The sequence below is a fragment of the Pelodiscus sinensis genome, chromosome 1 (assembly GCF_049634645.1).
Source record: "Pelodiscus sinensis isolate JC-2024 chromosome 1, ASM4963464v1, whole genome shotgun sequence".
Lineage (NCBI taxonomy): Eukaryota > Metazoa > Chordata > Testudines > Trionychidae > Pelodiscus > Pelodiscus sinensis.
The window spans coordinates 154,718,401-154,737,791 of record NC_134711.1 but is presented as its reverse complement, the minus strand read 5'-3'; the positions used below and the strand labels follow the sequence as shown (position 1 = coordinate 154,737,791).

At 41.9% G+C, this 19,391-nt stretch overlaps 1 protein-coding gene across 14 annotated transcripts in view; it reads right to left on the bottom strand.

Moving 5' to 3' along the window:
- The window catches only part of BBX (BBX high mobility group box domain containing), a 189,098-nt gene that overhangs the window by 30,691 nt on the left and 139,016 nt on the right, over positions 1-19,391 (bottom strand). For all 14 annotated transcript variants that reach the window (XM_075908083.1, XM_075908117.1, XM_075908164.1 and 11 more), the window contains 4 exons: positions 10,997-11,077; positions 4,716-4,796; positions 1,734-2,667; positions 561-699 (listed from right to left, as the gene is read on the bottom strand). In XM_075908083.1, coding sequence (XP_075764198.1) covers positions 561-699; positions 1,734-2,667; positions 4,716-4,796; positions 10,997-11,077 — 1,235 coding nt within the window. The remainder of the gene's footprint in view (positions 1-560; positions 700-1,733; positions 2,668-4,715; positions 4,797-10,996; positions 11,078-19,391) is intronic.

The following is a 19,391-nucleotide window of genomic DNA, read 5'->3' as shown; positions in this document are numbered from 1 at the left end:
TAAGTAGATTTTTCATCACTATCACTGCAGTTAAATATATCTGTTAGTACTATGAGAATTGCTATTCATACTCCCGTGAGCCACTTCTGTGTAGATCTGCATTACATTTTAAAAAACAATTAATAATTATTTGTCTACTGATTTATTGCATTGCTTTAATCCACTTATCTCCTATTTAAGAATTTGCCTCCCTGATGGAAAAATCCTTTATTTACTCTATTCACTTCACGCATAAAAAGGAAAACAGCAACTCTTAGCTGGTGCGATAATGGAATTAATAAATAATGAAAAATCAAAGTCCGTTTTAACAATGTCGATCTATGTCTTTTGCCTAAGGCTAAACCAAAACAGAGTCAAGACCTGGATTCAGGAAGGTGTGGTTCCCAGTTTTGTGCCCTACATATTATTCTACTTTTCAATGGAATGTTCACAGAGGTTTTTTTTGTTTGCTTGTTTTTTTTCCCACTACAACAACCAAATCCATTCCCTTATAGAGTAAAACAGAATGGAAACAAATCCTGATTGTACAAAAATCTGTTCAATGGATTATAACAACTCACCCCAGAACATATTCTTCCTTTGGCTTAGGTTTTTTAAGCTTTTTGCTCCCACTCATCCCACTTTGGGAAAAGGCCCAGTTTTCTTCATTCCAACATCCTTCATGGTCTGAGGAGTTGCCTTTTCCTGAGCTTCGTTTGCCTAGGAAGAGGAAAAAGATTCTGACTTTTATTATGGAATCTGTGTCACGGGGCACTGAGCTGACAAGGAGACTGAATACCAAGCACTCAACAGTGCAATTTCTGATGCTCTGCTGACCGACTCTTCACATGCTTCTAAAATGGGTTCCATGTCAACTTAGGTTTCCCAAGGGATAACAAGATTACCTTCTAACAACTGGATCTGTCCACATTTACTACCTTAAAAGTCCCCACTTTTGGAACCTTCTGCTAAGCTGCAGGACTCCCACAGTGAGGATCTGCAGAGGTGTAACCAAGGAGAAAAGGCTTCACAGATTTAATCTACAGCAACCTCAAGGGGTTCTCTCTTCATTTTAGCTGTTCAGATGATGATCTTTGGTTTGCTGCTCAGAGAAATGCTTTTTAAATGCATCCCACTGAAAGAGGACCTCTCATATTTGGAACCCAAATTCACCTTTCCATTCAAATTCAATGTTCTTTCAAGAATTATCACCATCCAATTTTCACAATGGAGATGCTAAATTAGAAAATGGATGACACGTGCTGATCTCCCTATTTCTATTCAGAACAAATGCCACGCTGCTTCTAGATCCCTCCGCAATTGTTCTGCTTATGTGCCTTATCTGAGGACCCGACTGTGCCTCAGAAAGAAGTGCAAGACACATCTTTCTCTTCAAGGATTCAGATCTATGCCAAGAGACCAAAAACATTTTTTTCCATATAGGAAATGAATGCTTCGGTGTAGTTGTTTAGGGTTACACAAAAATGCAAGACCTGCACAAACCAGCAGATTGGCCATATATTTTTTAAAGCAAAATGTGCTGGAAAGACTATTTTCTGAAATGAGATATGCAGTAAAGGGGGAGAGAAATGTATCTACTAATTGAGCCAAATAAATCTCTAGTTGCGTTATAAGTCTGCAACTGGATTCATGGCAGACTACGAGAGAGAGATGCTGTTCAAACACAATCTAATTAAGACCCTTGGATGTATTTTTCTCTTTCCTTTTAAGCAAATATGGCAAATATCACCTACCTCTGTCCACGTTGGCACGCAGGGACGTGAGCATGCCCTCAGACACCAGAGTCTTATAAAGAGCGCCTTTGCAAGATCGCTCAGATTTCCTGGAGCCACAGGTTTCAGTCTTTTTATTACAGTCACTGTCTGCTGTTTTGACCTGGCCAGGTAAACTCTGGGGTATGACATCCTCTGTCGGGGTCAATGGTTCTGCTTTTATGTTGTCCGATACCTCACAAGGCGGTACCTCCGTATTGGCGGTAATACTAAGAAAGTCGGGAGGCTTTGATTCTTTGGTGGTCTCTGAGGATTTCTCCTTTGATATTCTCTTCTCTTTTGATTTCACTTTTTTCTTTGGTGACTTTGTGTCCAGCATACTTCCCTTCATGTTTGAGGCAGGGCGGGCCTTCTTCCGGGGGATTTCGACAAGTCTCTCGGCCCCCCAGTCGCCCTTTGCAACTGCTTCGATAGTATAAATGACGCTTTCAATGTCGGACTCAGAGGACTGCCTCTTTTTACAAGCTTTCTTGGGGGTGGATTTTTCATTCGTGTGCCGGTCCAGCTTATTTTTTTTCTTTTTCTTTTTTATCTTGTCTGGTTTGCTCGGCCCCAGGGTATTCAAGTCAGCAAGTGAAAGCTCTGGAGAATGGCATGTGTGCTCTTTTGTATTGGGACTATTATTTATCTCTAAAGAACTGCTGTCTGCTGCCAGATCAGTCAAGTGGCTGCATTTTGTAACTTTCTCCAGCTCTTCAGTGTTTGTCTTTTCATCATATTGATTTTTCACTGTCTCAGATTCTTCCACTTTTACTTCTTGTGAGTCTTTCACTTTCTCCTTCTCCAATTCTTCCACTTTCACTTCCTCTGAATCGCCTACTTTCACATCCACTGATGTTTCCACTTTCATTTTCCCTGGTTCCTTCACTTTTACCGCCTCTGATGCAAGGCACATCTAAGAAGTTTAAAACAACCAACCAATCACCACCAATTAAATGACCTTATCATTCAATTTATTTTGTTTTACAGAAATACTAGAAAGGGGCAATTATCTAAGGCCCTGGTTAGGATTCCCCCCCGCCCCCCGCTCCCATTCAAGACAGTATGCTGTATAACCTCTAGGTCTCAGGGAAAGACACCTGAACCTAGCTGTAGATGACCTTGACATTGAAAATACACAAGCAGTACCCTAAACACAGTAAACAAGGCAATATGCAAACTATTCTACCCCCTCCTTATAACTCTGGTTCCTACTTTCAAAGGCCAGTGAATGAAGGATTTAATTAATAATTGATACTATGATTTTTTTCTTTATTCAATTTACAAAACAAAACAAAAGTTTTAACATAATACAGAAAAATTCCCCCCCAATCACAACCCTCTTTAATACAGAAATGTGAAGTGTTACTGCTTTGGAGCCAACCCTCCTATTAATACCAGTAATGGAGAATGAATCCCTCTATCCAACCAAAGAACAGCTACCTTAAAGGCTTCCTTCAGGAAAATGTCCAAAACTTTAGAAAAACACCAACCAAAACACAGCGACCATCAGGTCCTTCAAAAGAGGCCACCAAAAGAACTGCATGAAGGTAGTTCTGACCTACTGACCTGGGCTGGATTTTAGCCAATGGGCTAGATGTCTCCTTCCCTAGTACTAATTTGAAAATTCTCTGAGCCCTTCTGTCACTACAAAACTGAAGATTTTCTATTTCCTCAGATAATCTGCTATTCTACCTGCTTTACAGTTCAATAGGTCTTTTTAGTTAAATCGGTAAAAGTAGAGATCCTTTGCGTGATATTATTTTTCTTTAACACAAATAACAATAAAAATAATTCTCTCACAAGTTCAGATTGGCTATAAGGAACATACCATCTAAAGAAATCCCTGTAATAATCTCTCAGGGCACGTCTACATAGCAGGGCTAAAGCTGAAATAGACTACACAACTTGAGCTACACCAATTGCGTAGCTCAAGTCAAAATAGCTTATATCGGCTTTTGACGGTACCTACACAGCAAGAAGTCCAAGAAAGAGCACTCTTACTCCGACTTCCCTTACTCCTTGTACAATAAGGGTTACAGGAGTCAGAGTAAGAAGTCCTCCAGCTCAACATTATGTCAAAATAACTGCTCGTAGCATAGACACGGACCAGGTTATTTCAGTATAATATCAATTATTCTGAAATAAAGATGCTGTGTAGACATACCCTCATAGCCTGTTTAATTAAAATAAACTGAAATTTTCAAATCCCCTAAGAAGCTTGGAAAACCTCAGATCTTAAAAATATCCTGTTCATGTCACAGGAACTCCATTTTTAACCTTCTTCTCTGCTCTACACCTTTTCTTCCTAAGCCTGTAATGTAATCAGCAGAGAAGAATTTGGACTGCTTTAGCTGTGTGGCTATGAAAGGGACTTTGGGAGTTGTAAGCTATAAATTAACTCATGGCATGTGGTCTTATGATTTGTAAGGTTTAGAGAAAAGAGAACTTTTAATGTTTCCACAAGGGGACCATTCACAGTAACTACCCCCGGAAGGACAGTCTGATGCCAGTTGCATAGTATCACAACACAGATCCTCTAGAAGTCAGACATCCATGCATGTATTCATCACTTTAAAATAACAATCTGCATGGGAGCGGAGTGGAAATAAATGGAAGCGACTGAATCCTTCTAAAACATATTTGCAATGACAATGCCCTGATCTAAATAAAACCCCAGAAGTGTTCATTTAAAATAATTTGAATACAAATCAGATAAGCCCTTTGCCATCAGAGGTTCTGACTTTTTAACTGTTAATTCAGTAGCATAAGAGCCTGTGCTTTAATGGTTAGTCTAGGGAAATCTTGACTCCTGGCACCTAAGTGATAATTAGTATTGTTGTTTATAGAAGCATAAATTATGACTGTGCCACTGTTCTGACTGCCAGACTCAGGCAATCAGCATTATTAACTTCTCCTCCCCACTGCACCAGTGGTAATTAATCACCAGTATTTTAATATTACCTCTGCCAACTGAAACAACGCTGACGTCCCACACTGCTTTGTTAAATCGGGAGGGTCTGAATGGGATGTACTTGAGGAAATCTTAAGGAAAAACAAAGAAAGAAAAAAACATTACTTCACTGATACATCATTCCTATATGTTGAATGTACATGTTTTTATGAAGATGACTTTTTCTTCCAACAATACATTCATGAAAGTTCACATTATGAGAAAAAATTGCATTCATGGTATCTCCATATTCCTGACTGTTGGGTTCTCCTCCTTATAAATAACAATTTAGTGCCCTCATAGACAATGCCACAATGCCACTGGAATAGCAATAAGGATTATTTTCTACTTCTGGATTCTCTATTAATCAGGGCATCATTTAGGAGAAGGCTGACAGGAAGGCCAAGTTCACCTGCTTGTGTACATTACTGTAAGTCTATTGGCTCTGGTTTATGCTAGTAAGAATCTAACAAGCAGTTTCTGAGGCCAGGTCTATATTAGAACCAGAAGGTCAGCTTAGGGTATGCAACTCCAGCTACAAAAACAACTTAGCTGGAGTCAAGATACCTTAAGCTGATCTTGGCGTTGTCTTCACTTGGGAGGTCGATGCAAACACTTCGGCTGGCTTCCCTTACTCCTTGCGACTCCGAGGAGTACCAGCGCCGACTGGGGCACCCTTAGCATTTGATTTAGCGAGTCCTCAGTAGATCCACTAAATCAAATGCCAGAAGATCAATCTCTAGTGAGGAAAGTAGAGACAGGACCTAAACGTACTTTTCACCTTATATTAGCTTAGTGCTCGTTTCAGTACTTCAAGGAGTGTGAGGAAGAAGTGTTGAGGAAGACTCTAAACACTTTCTCAAATGTACTTTAGCACCAATCCAAGCATCTCAAAGTTAGACCTCAACATTCCTGCAAAGTAGCTATTTTTATATCCCCAAAACTCTGAGACCACCAATTAGGCTCTACACCAGCCATGCAATGGGGGATGCACAGCTATTTCCAGGCAGTGAGGAGCAAAACTTGGGAGAGTTGAGAGGACCACTCTCTTTGGTCCTTCCCTGTAACCCCACTAGAGCTATAATAGTTACTTTATGGGAACTGCCCCCCAAATCATTACCATAGAAGGAAGAGACAAAGATCAAAAATATCCTACTGGTGTTCAGTGTCCTTGAGGAGGCTGCATCCTTGCACACAATCTCCTCATCACTCAGAATTAATCTTCAGTGCCCCTGAGCTGCCCACTGCTGGGGCTCTACTGCTTATAAACTACCTCCAGAGTTTTCAGCTATCTACAGCAGAACCAGAATCCCAGCACTCAACCACAGAGACATTGCAAACATTGCTCACTGACATGATTCTCCTAGCGACAGGACAGAGTATGATTGCACAGAGATGCAGGTTCCTATGAAACGCATCTGAACTGTCTTCCAAGCAGATACCAGACTGTAGCCCTAAAAGTACTTACTTCAACCACCCTTCTAGAATTATACTAAGATAGTTGGCCAACTTTTAAATATATTGGTGGCATTGTACTGGCTGTACTGATAATACCGACAAAAATCCAAGCTAAAAGAATATGGATATAAAGTCATGAGTTTGATTCTAATCCATACAAATAAGAAAGTGGGGGGGGGAAGGGGGAAGAGACAGGCAAGAATTCAGGTATGGAAAAACCCTGATCTACTTCTTGGGCTCCAGCTTCATTATAATCCAATGTGTGACGGAGAAGAGCAGGCATGATAGGTTCCCAAAGTTCAGGGCTCTCTCTGGGCTGGAAGCAGGGAAACCTGCTCCTCTCCAGCACACAACATATGATGTTTGGATTACAATGGTGCAATGCAAGTGCCTACCAAATGAACTTGTAATGCTGGAGTTCATTTCAGGGGTGTAAACACAGCAAGACAGGGCAGCTTCAAAATAATGCCTGAACTGCTTACCCGGCAGTAATTCAAGAGTCAAGAAGTTCAAAAATTGAACAGAATCTCTCATGTATTATGGTCCAACTGGGATCACGTGTCTCAGAGCACACAAAACCAAAACACCTATGGGAGCCTTTTACAGACTAGCTGGACAAGGGTACTTGGGCCTAGCCTCACCTATGGAAAATCAGTGACCCTCCGGCTACGTCTACACTGGCCCCTAATTCCGGAAAAGTCATGCAAAGCAGGTAAGTCAGAATAGGGAAATCTGCGGGGGATTTAAATAAACATGTCCGCCGCTTTTTTTCCGGCTTGCGGAAAAGCCGGAAAAAAGCGTCTAGACTGGCGCGATCCTCCGGAATAAAGCCCTTTTCCAGAGGATCTCTTATTCCTGCTTTGCATGATTTTTCCAGAATTAGGGGCCAGTGTAGACATAGCCTCCCAGTTGACCAGCTAGAAATCAGATGGCCTTGTTTATCTGGTAGACTCGGGAGAAGGGTAACTCCCAGACAGATGACCTGGAGGCGGATTGAGAATTGCAGTACCGAGTCCAGCTACCCCCCATGACTGGCTCTGGAAGATGGGAGGTTCCTAAGGGACCTGAGAGTCATCTCTCACTGTAGAAGAATGGGAAAGAATTGACTGTGGAGCCTGGGAAAGGCAAAAGATTATTAGTTTATGTTGTGAGGTACCAGCACCTCACCAAGAAAGACTACTGCTTGAGGCACAGGTCACTTACAGGTTTAAACTAGTGTCAATGATGGATCCTCTAAAACTTGAAATCTTCAAAATATGAGTTGAGGACATCAGTAACTCATCCAGCCCTGGTCTACTCTAGGGCGTTACTTCAAAATAACTCCCCTTATGTCGAGTTTATAAGTGGAGAGTCCAAACTACCAACCCCTAACGGGCTGCTTTTTTCGAAATCTGTACCCCTGCTTTCCACAAGGAATAATGCTTATTTCAAAATAGCTATTTCAGGAGTTATTATTTTGAAATAAGTTATTTCGCAATAACTTCTTAGTGTAGACATGTCCTCAGAGATTCGGGGTCTGTTACAGGAATCGGTGGGTGAGGTCTGTGGCTTGCAATGTTGCAGGTGGTCAAACCAGATGATCATAATGGCCCCTTTTGACATTGAAGTCTATGAAAGCTTCTCCACAAGACTAATGGACAAAACCATGGCGACAAGGTGACTTGTGCAGGCACGGCCACAAGGGCAGGCTAATTCAGGCTGACCCATATGCTGCATCTTAAGAAGGACATGTGGAGAATGTCTGCCATTTTTTAACATATTTAATTTAGAGATAGTGTATTGCCTTTAGTTTGTATATTAAATTGGGTTTGGATGGACCTATCTGAATAGTCATCATGAGAAAGCTCCTGGATATTTGTTTCAGATAAAAGTTTTGTATCACCAGATTCCCTCTCCTCTTCTGCTTCAATTGTGCTACAACTCTGCACCCCGGTGGGCCAGCATATGGACTTTCCTATGACACTAAAGATTTGCTTCTTAAGAGGTGTCCGACGTTGAGCCAGTGGCGGCATGCCAACATCAGGCCTGATTCAACAGTGTTACTCCGCTGCCAAGCTGGTGTAACTCCAGTGAAGTCAGGCTCAGTATTACGATAGGGGCACAACATTAAGATCATGTACAACAGCGGTCTCCAACCTTTTTACACCCAAGATCACTTTTTAAATGACAGACCAAGTCAAGATCTACTGCCCTGCCTCTTCCTTGAAGCCCCGCCCTCTCTATTCTCCTCCTCTCCATCACTTGCTATCCCCAATCCTTATACTGCTGCTTTAAAAAAAAATTCTTCTGTAGGAAGAGGTTTTTCCAACATTTGGCCTGTCTAGACCGAACCAAATGTCAGAAAAAAACACCTTCTTTTGGAAGCCACCTTATTCCTCGTAGAAAGAGGAATATAGGGGTGACCGAAAGAGAATGTTTGCTCTTCCACTAAAAAAAGTAGAAGAACAAACGCAACCCTGGATGCAGAAGAGTTTTTCTGGGAATCTCCAGAATCCTGAAAAACTCTTGCAGTCTAGCTGGACCCTTGCTGTGTTGAGACAGGATGTGTAGTCGGGGGTGGGAATGAGGGATTTGGCTGTGGGAAGGGGTGAGAGGTGCAAGCTCTGGGAGGAAATCTGGATGCAGGAGGAGGTGGAGAAGGGGACATTGGCTCAGGGAGGGGGCTCCAGGCTGGGCAGTGTTGGGGTACTAAGCAAGCCACAGGCTTGTGGATGTGAGGGTGCAGGAATTTGAGTTGGGGGATGTGAGGGGCTCAGGGCAGGGGGCTCCAGTGCATGATAGGCTCAAATCTAGGGTCTGAAAAAGGGGGAATGCAGGAGTGGTTGTGGCCAGATGGGGGCTTGGCCCCAACTGGTTTTTTTTTGGCAAGGCTTCATTTTTAAATAAAATACTAGGTCAAACACAAAAAATGTCTGCATTGTCTTTATTTATGAGAATGGCAGGGAACCTGCCTTGAGTCAGGGGTCACTAACCCATAGAAAAGTCAGTCGGGAGCAGGGGACACAGTACTAGGGAGGGGTGCTAGTGAGTTCTGGGGCAGGGAACAGGGTGCCAGTGGTGGACAGGTTTCCGCACCAGGGGCCAGGGTGTCAGTGGGGGCCAGGTTTCCGCAGAAGGGGGGTAGGGGAGAAGGAATAGGGGGCGGGGGGGGGGGGCAGGGGAGAGGGAACAAGGTTTGGGGGCAGGGAGTCCCCTACACCAGCCACGGAGGGAAGCCTCTGTCCCAGCCCAACCCCCCCCCCCCCCCCCACGGCGCAGGGAAACCCCACGCGCGCGCCTGCCCCGGAATTAACTCACCACTCCTGTGTGATGCAGGGAGCTGATGCTCCCTCCTGCAGTACGCCCCGCAGAGCAGCAAGCGCACTTCCGGAATCGCTGGAAGTGGCGCTAAGCTGTGGGACTTCTGTCCATTCCCGGGAAGCCAACACTACCTCCATCTTCACTTGAGGTAGGTAGTGGGGCTTCTCAAGGGGTGGGAGGGAAATGGGGGCGTGGTGGACAGGACGCCTCGCGATTGACTGGTTGAGGCTTCGTGATCAACCAGTCGATCGCGATCGACCTGTTGGTGACCACGGATGTACAAAATGCTGCCTAATAAGCAAAGGAAAGGGATAGTTCACCACATTGCTAGTGCTCACTAACTTTTTTGGTTTGTTTTCAAAGCTGCAAAGGTCACATGCCCCTACAGATCACTAGCTCCTACTAAATGCAATCACCCTACCATGCACTCTGCAGGCAATGTAGCATGCACACACACACACTAATGAACTCTGATGGAGCCTCGGGACTGCTTAAAGAGTAAGGCAAATCTCTTCTTTCCACTCATGCATGTTTCTTTAACATTTATTTTTCTAGTATCCTTATTTTCTAACCAAGAAGGCACAAAGCATTATTGTTATACAGCTCGAGGGAAAAAAAGAAGCCAGTTTACAAGTGTCCAAATTCTAGAGTTTTTTTGAGGGGTTCCAGAGTCTAGATTTCCGTCCAGCTCTATGAATACTGTGATATCGCTATAGGGGTGTCAGCGAACCACTTTGGGCACTGCAATCTGCAAGCTTTGGTCTTGCATAATAAACAAAAATAATTCATGACCAGCAAGCTGAAAAGTTCCCTTTTCCTTATATACCTCAGGAAACTCAGCAGACATCCTTTAATTTGTAGTTTATCAACATATGAAAAGCAGTATCTGAAATCCAAACTTTAAATGGGTGGGGTATGTTTTATCAGCAACAAACAGCTGACATTTCAGATGCATCAAGGACTTCCAGCAGAGTCTGGAACACCTAAGTTTCAGCTAGTTTGCTTAATCGCCATCAAATAGTCACATGGTAACTTTAGTCTTGGCTACTGATTGCAGCCTCCACTCTTCATATAGACCCTCACATTCCTCAAAACCTGCTTCTTGCTTCCTACATTGGGTCATAGTCCAGGAAAGCATTCCTACTTGTAAGTCCTAGTCAAGTCACATACGGAAGTGCATACTTTTCCAAATCGTAACCTTGGCATTCGCAATGACAATATCACTGTTACCTTCACTTTCTTTAGCTGTTGTCTTGAATAATGTTTTTTTTGTCCAAGTTGTCCTGTGAGTTTTTCAGGACAGGAATCTTACCCTGTTTTCTAAGGGGCCACATACGTTTACAGAATAAATGAATTAAAAGGTAAGCAGTAAGTATTCCCAACCACAGCATTATTACTTGAGCTATTACTCAGGATAGCTTTTTTTCCCTGGCTGCTAAAGCTAAGTTTGGTGCTAGACTAACTTGAGAAATCCACACTTTTTGGGAACACATGCACAAACATATTCACATCATGATGGCAACAGAAACCTTACCTCTGCAAACTGGAAGAGTGCTGACTTCCCACAGTGCTTTACGGGCTCAGGATTCCCCAGCTGTGAAGTATTTGATGAGATCTACATTTTGAACAAAGAGAAAAGAGGACATTTCAGGGTCACTAGGGAAAGAGAGAAGGGGAAAAAAAAGATGGACTCCCAACTTCTCTCTATTGCAGAGAGTCAGTATAAACACAGGGCACCTGCATTCTCCTGAGACCCAAGTTAGGAAAGCATCTCTCTTCAAGAAGCAGGTGCTGACATTCCATGAAAGTCAACAGGGCATAAGAATGTGCATGAGTTTTTTTTTCTGAATCAGGGTGCAGGTGAGTAACCACATTTTTAGTGGCTTTGTAACCTCTATAGATGACATGTTGTGCATGTAGGCTTTTCTACATAACTTTTCTGAAGTGACCACCTAAGAGACCAGAAAAAAAATGTTACTTAGCAGAGGTAGGTCTTTTGCGAAAATATAAATTTATACTGGAAACTTTGGGGCAGAGCCCTGTGAAGCTACTTAAAACAGTTTGTTTGAGAAGGGGGCAGACTTCAATGTATTCCTTTAAAGTGAAACAAAAGCTTTGGTAGGGAACATTTTCTGGCTCAATAAGGTCTTATTTGCCCTCTTATACAGAGGCTGCAATGCCTGCCTCAGCAGCAGCCTAGTGAGCCACTCGACAGAACTACCTTGCTACAGGTGGCACAGCAGAAAGAGCATTTTAACCTAATAGCAGGCACACAGCACAGAGACCAGTTCATTGTGCTATCCCGACCTTGGCTTTGTAAAGTAAACGACATTGGTAGGAATGAGAGGCCCCATTCCTGAACACTGGCTTTTTAGGGCACAGGTATTCCTGAGACAGTTTCTTCTTAACACACGGATTTATATTTCCAGTTTGGGGATGTACAAAGTCACTGAATTATGATTGCATGCTAGACCACCCCTGGATGACAATGTGATTTTAGATTGTATTTTTCCTTTGGAATAGATTCCTTTACTTTGCAGTTTCAAGGGATACTTTGAATGAAAAACAAACAAACCTCCATCTAATTGGCATTTATTCACCGTAGGCCTATGTTTAAAATACAATGGGACATCATTTTTGTTTTATGTTTATTAATAGTTATTATTTCAATTACCATAGCTCCCAGTCAAAAGCAGGTCTCTGTTGTGCGAGGCACTGTGTAGCCATGGTCCCTGCCCCAAAGAGCATCCAGTCTAAAATCCTGATCCTACAATAAGTGCCAGAGAAGCACCCACTAAGTCCACAGAGCCCAACTATAGTCATGAGTGAGAATACTCCAGTGATCTTCCTGCAGATTGGCTTGCAGAATCTGGGCCTTAAGTTTCTTGCATTTCTAGTTTATAGTAATTTACTTTATAAAAATACTAGACGATTGGGCATTGCTCAGGTCCTTAATTAATTTTTATTTTTCGTCATTTAAATCATTGCTCTGGGATAGGGCTGGGGACGAGGGGCTGAGTAGGCAAGTTGCCCCAGGGAGAGAGGATTCTCCCAGGTCTTTTCACCACAGGAACTTAGAGCCAGTTGAGCAGCACCTCTCCATGGTTGCTGCAGCTCCAGTGGGTACAGCTGGGGGAAGAGATGCATGCCCCATATTTACACTTTTTGTTGCCCATGACATATATGGCAACTCAGACATTTAGTAAACAGTTAAGGCCTTAAATGACACTAATACTACAAGCATATTTGCATATTTTATATAATGATGAATATATCTATAGTGAGATTATGACTTTTGTCCAAATTTGGGATTGGGGAAAGAGGTGAAATAATGAATCAACTATTGTGTACACAAATATCACGCCGCTAGGGCAACCTTTAATTTGCAGGCAACATGATTTACAAGCAATTTGCCTTGAATTGCTAGATTTAACCATTTTGCACAACACCCAACAAAAAATAAAAAGCCATCTCTAAGTCTACAACACGTGGGCTAGTGAAGCTGCACGGAGAAGGAATTCCTCCGCAAGCTCCTGCGTCTCCTGATGGCAGGTAGGGTGAGGGAATCAAAAAGGAAATGATACGACATGTCAAGAAGAATACTAGCTCCACTTGTTTTGAAGTTAGTCTAGTGAAAAGCTTTAGTAGAGCAACTAAAAGAAGAGTACTGCTTTTTGAGATGATTAGATTGTTGATTTTATTGCCATCATTCCTTGGAAACATGTTCTTTGTTTAATAAAAGATGAGAATTTAGTTAAGTAAACCCAAGAGGAGCTTGCAGTTCTTCATTACACAGCCGTCATCACCATCTGTTCTCATTTGCCAAACAGATATTCAGTAGGCCTCAAGAGCAAGGGTTTCCATCTGCTTTGTTTCCCTCACTTGGAAAGGAGAAGAGCAGCCAGCAGCACATAATCAGACAGCTCTGCAGCCACGACCAGCAAGTACACTTCAAACCATTGTCCATTGACCAAACTCTGACTTAGATCATGATCTTCCATGGAAAAATCCCATGGAGGGACAACATTTCAAATTCATTAAGCGGTCAGGACCACTATAGGGTGAGCAAGGGCCTTAACTCAATATAATTCTCAGATCAGTGGCACTTTCCTATGGATTTTTAAGCATCTCTATAACATCGGCAGGCATACCCAGGCATGCTGCACGCTACTGAGGGCTCTTGCTCTTGTCTTCCTGTTGTAGCCAGGCAAGAACGGGCAGGCATTATTAGTTACATAATATATCAGTTTAAATGGAAATATATAGTACTTGGTGAAAACAAGAAGATGAAAGGCATACTGGGAATCTCAGGAAGTAAGAATGCCATGCTGCATAATGAGGTGTCTTTGAGTGACAGGGGAATTCTATTCCTGGGGTAAAGATGGCCATTATAAGTGACCCATCTACTTGATGGGGTCATTCTTTTCACAAAGAGTCGGTCTTATTCTCTCCTGCTGTGAAGGGACTAAAGAGAAAGGGAACATATGAGGAACACCCAGTCAGAACAAAACGTTGTCTGGGATGGCAGCCAAGAATCCCCAGGCATACCGGCTCACAATTGCAATTCACATCATTTCACAGGACTATTCTGCTACTAGTTAAATATCTACTTTCACTCATTTTTTTTAATGGCACTGTACATTGCTCGTTGCAGTATGTTGCAAACTGCTTACCATAACTCCTCTTACTAATGGTAGCAATGCATTAATAGACTGGGCACAGCAAGAAGTGGCAGAGCAAGAAACAGGATATTTGCCAAATGTGACAAAGATGCCCTGTGTGAATGAAAGTCCTGTATTAGAATCAAGCGGAAGCAGGGCCAAGAGCAGAAAAAAGGACTTAAATCACAGAACTGGAAGGAACCTCATTGGGTCATCAATCTTTGCACTCAGGACCAAGAACCATGCAGATCATCCCTGCCAGGTGTCTGTCTAAGCTGCTCTTAAATATCTCCGGTGATGGAGATTCTACCACCTGCCTAGGAAATTTATTCCAGTGCTTAATCAACCCAACAGTTAGTAAGCTTTTCCTAATGTCCAACCTAAACCCCCCTTGCTGCAATTTAAGCCCATTGCTTCTTGTGCTATCATCAGAAGTCAAGGAGAACAATTTTTCTCCCTCTTCCTTGTAACACCCTTTTTGACACTTGAAAACTGTTACCTTGTTTCCTTTCAGTCTTCTCTTTTTCCAGACTAAACAAACCCAGTTCTTTTACTCTTCCTTCATATGCCATGTTTTCTAGACCTTTAATCATTTTGTTGCAATTCACTGGACCTTCTCCAATTTGTCCACATCTTTCCTGAATGTGGCACCCAGAACTGGACACAATACTGAAGCTGAAGCCTAATCAGCGCAGAGTAGAGCAAAATAATTACTTCCTTACAGCACTCCTGCTAAAATATTCCAGAATGATGTTTGCTTTTTTTTGGTAACACTGCTGATTCGTATTTAGCTTGTGGTCCACTATGACCCCTAAAGCCCTTCATTTCCTCTTCTCTGTGTGTGAAACTGATTGTTCCTTCTTAAGTGGAGTACTTTGCATTTGTCCTTGTTGAATTTCCTCCTATTTACCTCAGATCATTGCTTCTTGTTCTCTCATCAAGAGTTAAGCAAAATAATTTTTCTCCCTCCTCCTTGTAACAAGGTAGTTGCCGTGTGTCTAGATAATTTTGAATTATAATCCTATCCTCCAAGGCACTGCAACCCCTCCCGGCTTGGTGTCATCTGCAAATTCTCTAAGTATACTCACTATGCCATTATCTAAATCATTGATGAAGATATTGAGCAGAACTGGTCCCAAAACTGATCCCTGCAGAACCCCACTTTTTATGCCCTTCCAGCATACTGTGAACTACTGCTAACTGGAAATAGTTATTCAACCAGTTTTGCAACCACCTTGTAGTAGTCCCATATAGGTTGTATTTCCTAGTTTATTAATGAGACGATTATGAAAGATTGTATCAAATACGTTACTAAAGTCTAGTTATACTATATCTTTTGCTTCCTCCTTATCCACAAGTCTTGTTATCCTTTTAAAGAACATGATCAACTTGGTGTGTTCGTGAGAAATCCATGATGATTGTTACTTATCACCTTATCTTCTAGATGTCTGCAAATGGATTCCCTAATTATCTGCTCCATTACCTTCCCTGATACAGAAGTTAAGCTGACTGGTCTGCAGTTTCTGTAGTTTTCTGGGTAGTCCTTATTTCCCTTTCTGTAGATGAGCATTATATATACACCCCCTTTTCAGTTTTCTGGAATCTCTCGTGTCTTCCATGACTTTTTAAAGGTGATCCCTAATGGCTCAGATACCTCCTCAATCAGCTTCTTAAGTGATCTTCGATGCATTTCATCGGATCCTGGTGACTTGAAGACATCTAACATGGCTACATAATTTCTTCTTTTCTTATTTTAACTCCTGAACCTACCTCATTATTACCTGCATTCCCTATGTTAGGTGTCCATCACTAACGTTTGAGCTTTGTGGCTTGGCCTTTCAGATTTTGCCTCTACATACTTGTGTTATTTGTTTAAATTCATCCTTTGTAACGTGACTTAATTTCCAGTTTTTGTAGGATTCCTTTTTGATTTTTGGATCATTCAAGATCTCCTGGTTAAGCCCAGGTGGTTTCTTGCTCCACTTCTCATCTTTCCTATGCAGTGGAATAGTTTGCTCTTGTGTCCTTAATAATGTGTCTCCTTAGAAAAAATGCCAACTATCTTCAATTGTTTTTCCTCTTACACTTGCTTCCCATGGGACCTTACCTACGAATTCCCTGAGTTTGCTCAAGTCTGCCTTCTTGAAATCCACTCTCTTTATTTTGCTCTTTTCCCTGTTTTACCATTCCTTAGAACCATGAACACGGCAATTTCATGATCACTTTCACCCAAGATGCCTCCCACTTTCAGATTCTTAACCAGAGATACTACAGCTTATTGTGTGTTTACCCTGGAACAACCTGGATAAAACCCGGCTGCATACCATGTCCCTGATGCTTTGTACTAAGACGTTAGCATGACGCATGGGATGAACAAAGGTTCTTGGTGATGAAGTGGTTTTTATGGCTCTGTCCATATTTCTCTCTCAGCTCCCTAATTTGAAGCAAATGGTTATCCTAAACTTCAGAGGCAAGACCCGTTTGGAACAGAAATTATTTTCTTTCAACATGAAATATCTCCTAGTTACATGTAACAGAATAAGGGAAGGTTTTAATATTTTCAACAGGGACCCCCTCCTCCCCCCAGATCCTACATTTTAAAAAAATCCCTCTTTCAAATTAATTAATAAAATGCACCTTCCAAGTCCCCTTGAAGGCTACTGTTTCATATAAAATCTTCAATATATTGGGTAAACTAGAAGAAAGAAGCAGGTGCATCATTAAACTCACTTATGGGTCACTCCTACAAGAAATCTAGGGAATGTTATACATTTTAATAGAGGAAATCCTAAAAACATAGATACAATGATTATTAACTTCTTTAGAGTGGTCTGAAAATTCTGCAGGCAAGCAGTCGTATTCTGCTCAGTTCTACATCTTATTGTTAACAGAGTCATTTGGATAGCACCCAAACAATAGTAGAGATCTTAATAGGAAATGAGGGGATTTAGTTACACAACTCATTTGTGGTATTCACATTCACAGGAGTTGTGTTTTGAAATCCTGTAGCTAGTTTCAAAAGTCTCACCCTACGGCTTTGTCCTACTAAATGCTTTAAGCTTTTCCCATGAAGGTTGCCCAGTCTGATTTATAAAGAAAAACATTTAGTATATCTGGAAAGTCCTTCACAACTACTGTATATTCATGCTATAGGGCATCTTGCCAGCATACTGCTATTTGGACATTTTCTGACCCCTTAATGGTTACTTGTAAATTAATGTTTTATACTTTGATCTCTTGTCAGTAATTGTGTCTGGATTGTCCATCATATCCAGGCAACACATAATTAGCTTAAAGCTTAACACAAAAGAAGACGCTAGGCTAGATCAGTGTTTCTCAACCAGTGATACGAATACCCTTAGGGTTACTCGAGAGAAGTCTGGGGGGTACATCAACACAACTGAAATTTGGAGAAAACTGAATTTTTCGTTTTTATTTTTACGTTTTATTATTTTTGTACTTTTTACAGCCTAAAAATATCATCAGCCGCCAGGCTATGATTAAGTTGTTTAAACAAATGTGTTGCAATGGTAGAAAAAAATTGTGTGTATCTGAAAACTGTAGGTACTGGGGGGGGGTATTTATAATTTTTTTTTAACAGGGGTACTTCATAAAAAAAGGTTGAGAAACACTGGGCTAGATTATATCCAAGAACATATGAGCACAAAGGGCAATGAGTGGGGACTACAAAGGTTCCTGGATCCCATAACGCAGCCAAGAGTAGGCCAGACAAGATCCCAATTCTTATGCTCAAACAGCAGAGACTCTGAATATCTAACTCCACAAATAATACTAGACTCCCAAAAGTAAACTGGAAGAAAGTGTGACCACATTATTAAATACATACAATATATTCCTACAGAGGGAACGATGTTAACATTATTGATATCATAATGTAGAGATTCAAGTATACAGAGCAGAAAAAATATAGAATCAAAGGGTTGGAAGAGACCTCAGGAGGTGACTGAGTCCACCCCCCTGCCCAAAGCCAGACCAATCCCAACTAAGTCATCCCAGCCAGGGCTCTGTCAAGCCAGGAGATTCCACCACCATAGGTAACCCATTCCACTGCTTCACCGCCCTCTTAGTGAAATAGTGTTTCCTAATATCCAACTTAGACCTCCCCCACTGCAACTTGAGACCACTGTTCCTTGTTCTGCCATCTGTAAGAAGCTCTAGCCACATGTTCAAGGTATTTTTGGATACGTTGTCTAATGTGCATTATTTATTGATCCACCATGGGATTAGGTGGCCTTGTAACCCTTCAGATTTGATTTCTATGCTCTCTCTCTCTATCTCTGAAGTATATGCTTCCAGTCTGCAAAGGCAGCTGTTACTCCACAATTGCTGCAGTTCCTTACAAAGGAAGCACACACAACTACTTTGGAGCCTCTGCTGTTGTTTCCCTTGATCTAAATTAGGAGGCTCTTTGGAATAAAATTCTGTGATTGTTCTTCGGTACGGAAAGACATAATATCCCTGACTCCAACGCTTTTGGATATGTGGCACCTGGCGTGTTATGTACGGTGTATTACAGCTGTTAGAACAGCAAACCTGGATCTCTGGCTACTACACTAACATTCTTCCCTAGCAGAAGGTGCAAATCAATTCTATCTTGCTCCTGGGATTTTACTACTTGTTCCTTTTGCTTCTACTGATATTGCCTGGTGTAAGCCACACACGTTGTACTGCAGCATTTGACTGATTCTTTTGAGGAAGAAGAAATATGCAGTGAGGAGGAGGCATGGATCTTATCAGGGTACTCTGTGTGTCTGCTGAGATGCCGAGAGCAGGGCAGGGTAACCCGGATAGAAGGACCCAGGGAGTTTCCAGAAAGGGATCGAAGAATTATAGGATATGCTTGGTAGCTATCCTGAGACTATAGGAAGTTTTTCCATTGTGGTCACTGCACCCTTATCACCCTCTGAAAGCTAAGTAAATCAGAGTGAAAAAGATGGAGAAAGGCTACTGAGGAGTTAAAAACAGTCCTATGAACTCAATAGCTGCTGTACACATGACCAAAATATGTGTCTGCCATGAGGGTGGAGTCTCTGTCCTTCTGCCATTTTGGATATGGGTCAAAGCTATTCTAGCATTACTTACTAGGGAAGGATAATGTTTGGTGGACCATGGAGTGTTTTATGGGCCTACAGAGAGAGATGGGAGGGGAGCATTTGTTACCCCTAGATGCTACAGAGCCTGTGGACTTAAATTTAGCTATTACCTAACAGCTCTAAACTGGGATTTTGTCTCTGTTTGGGTGCGCCT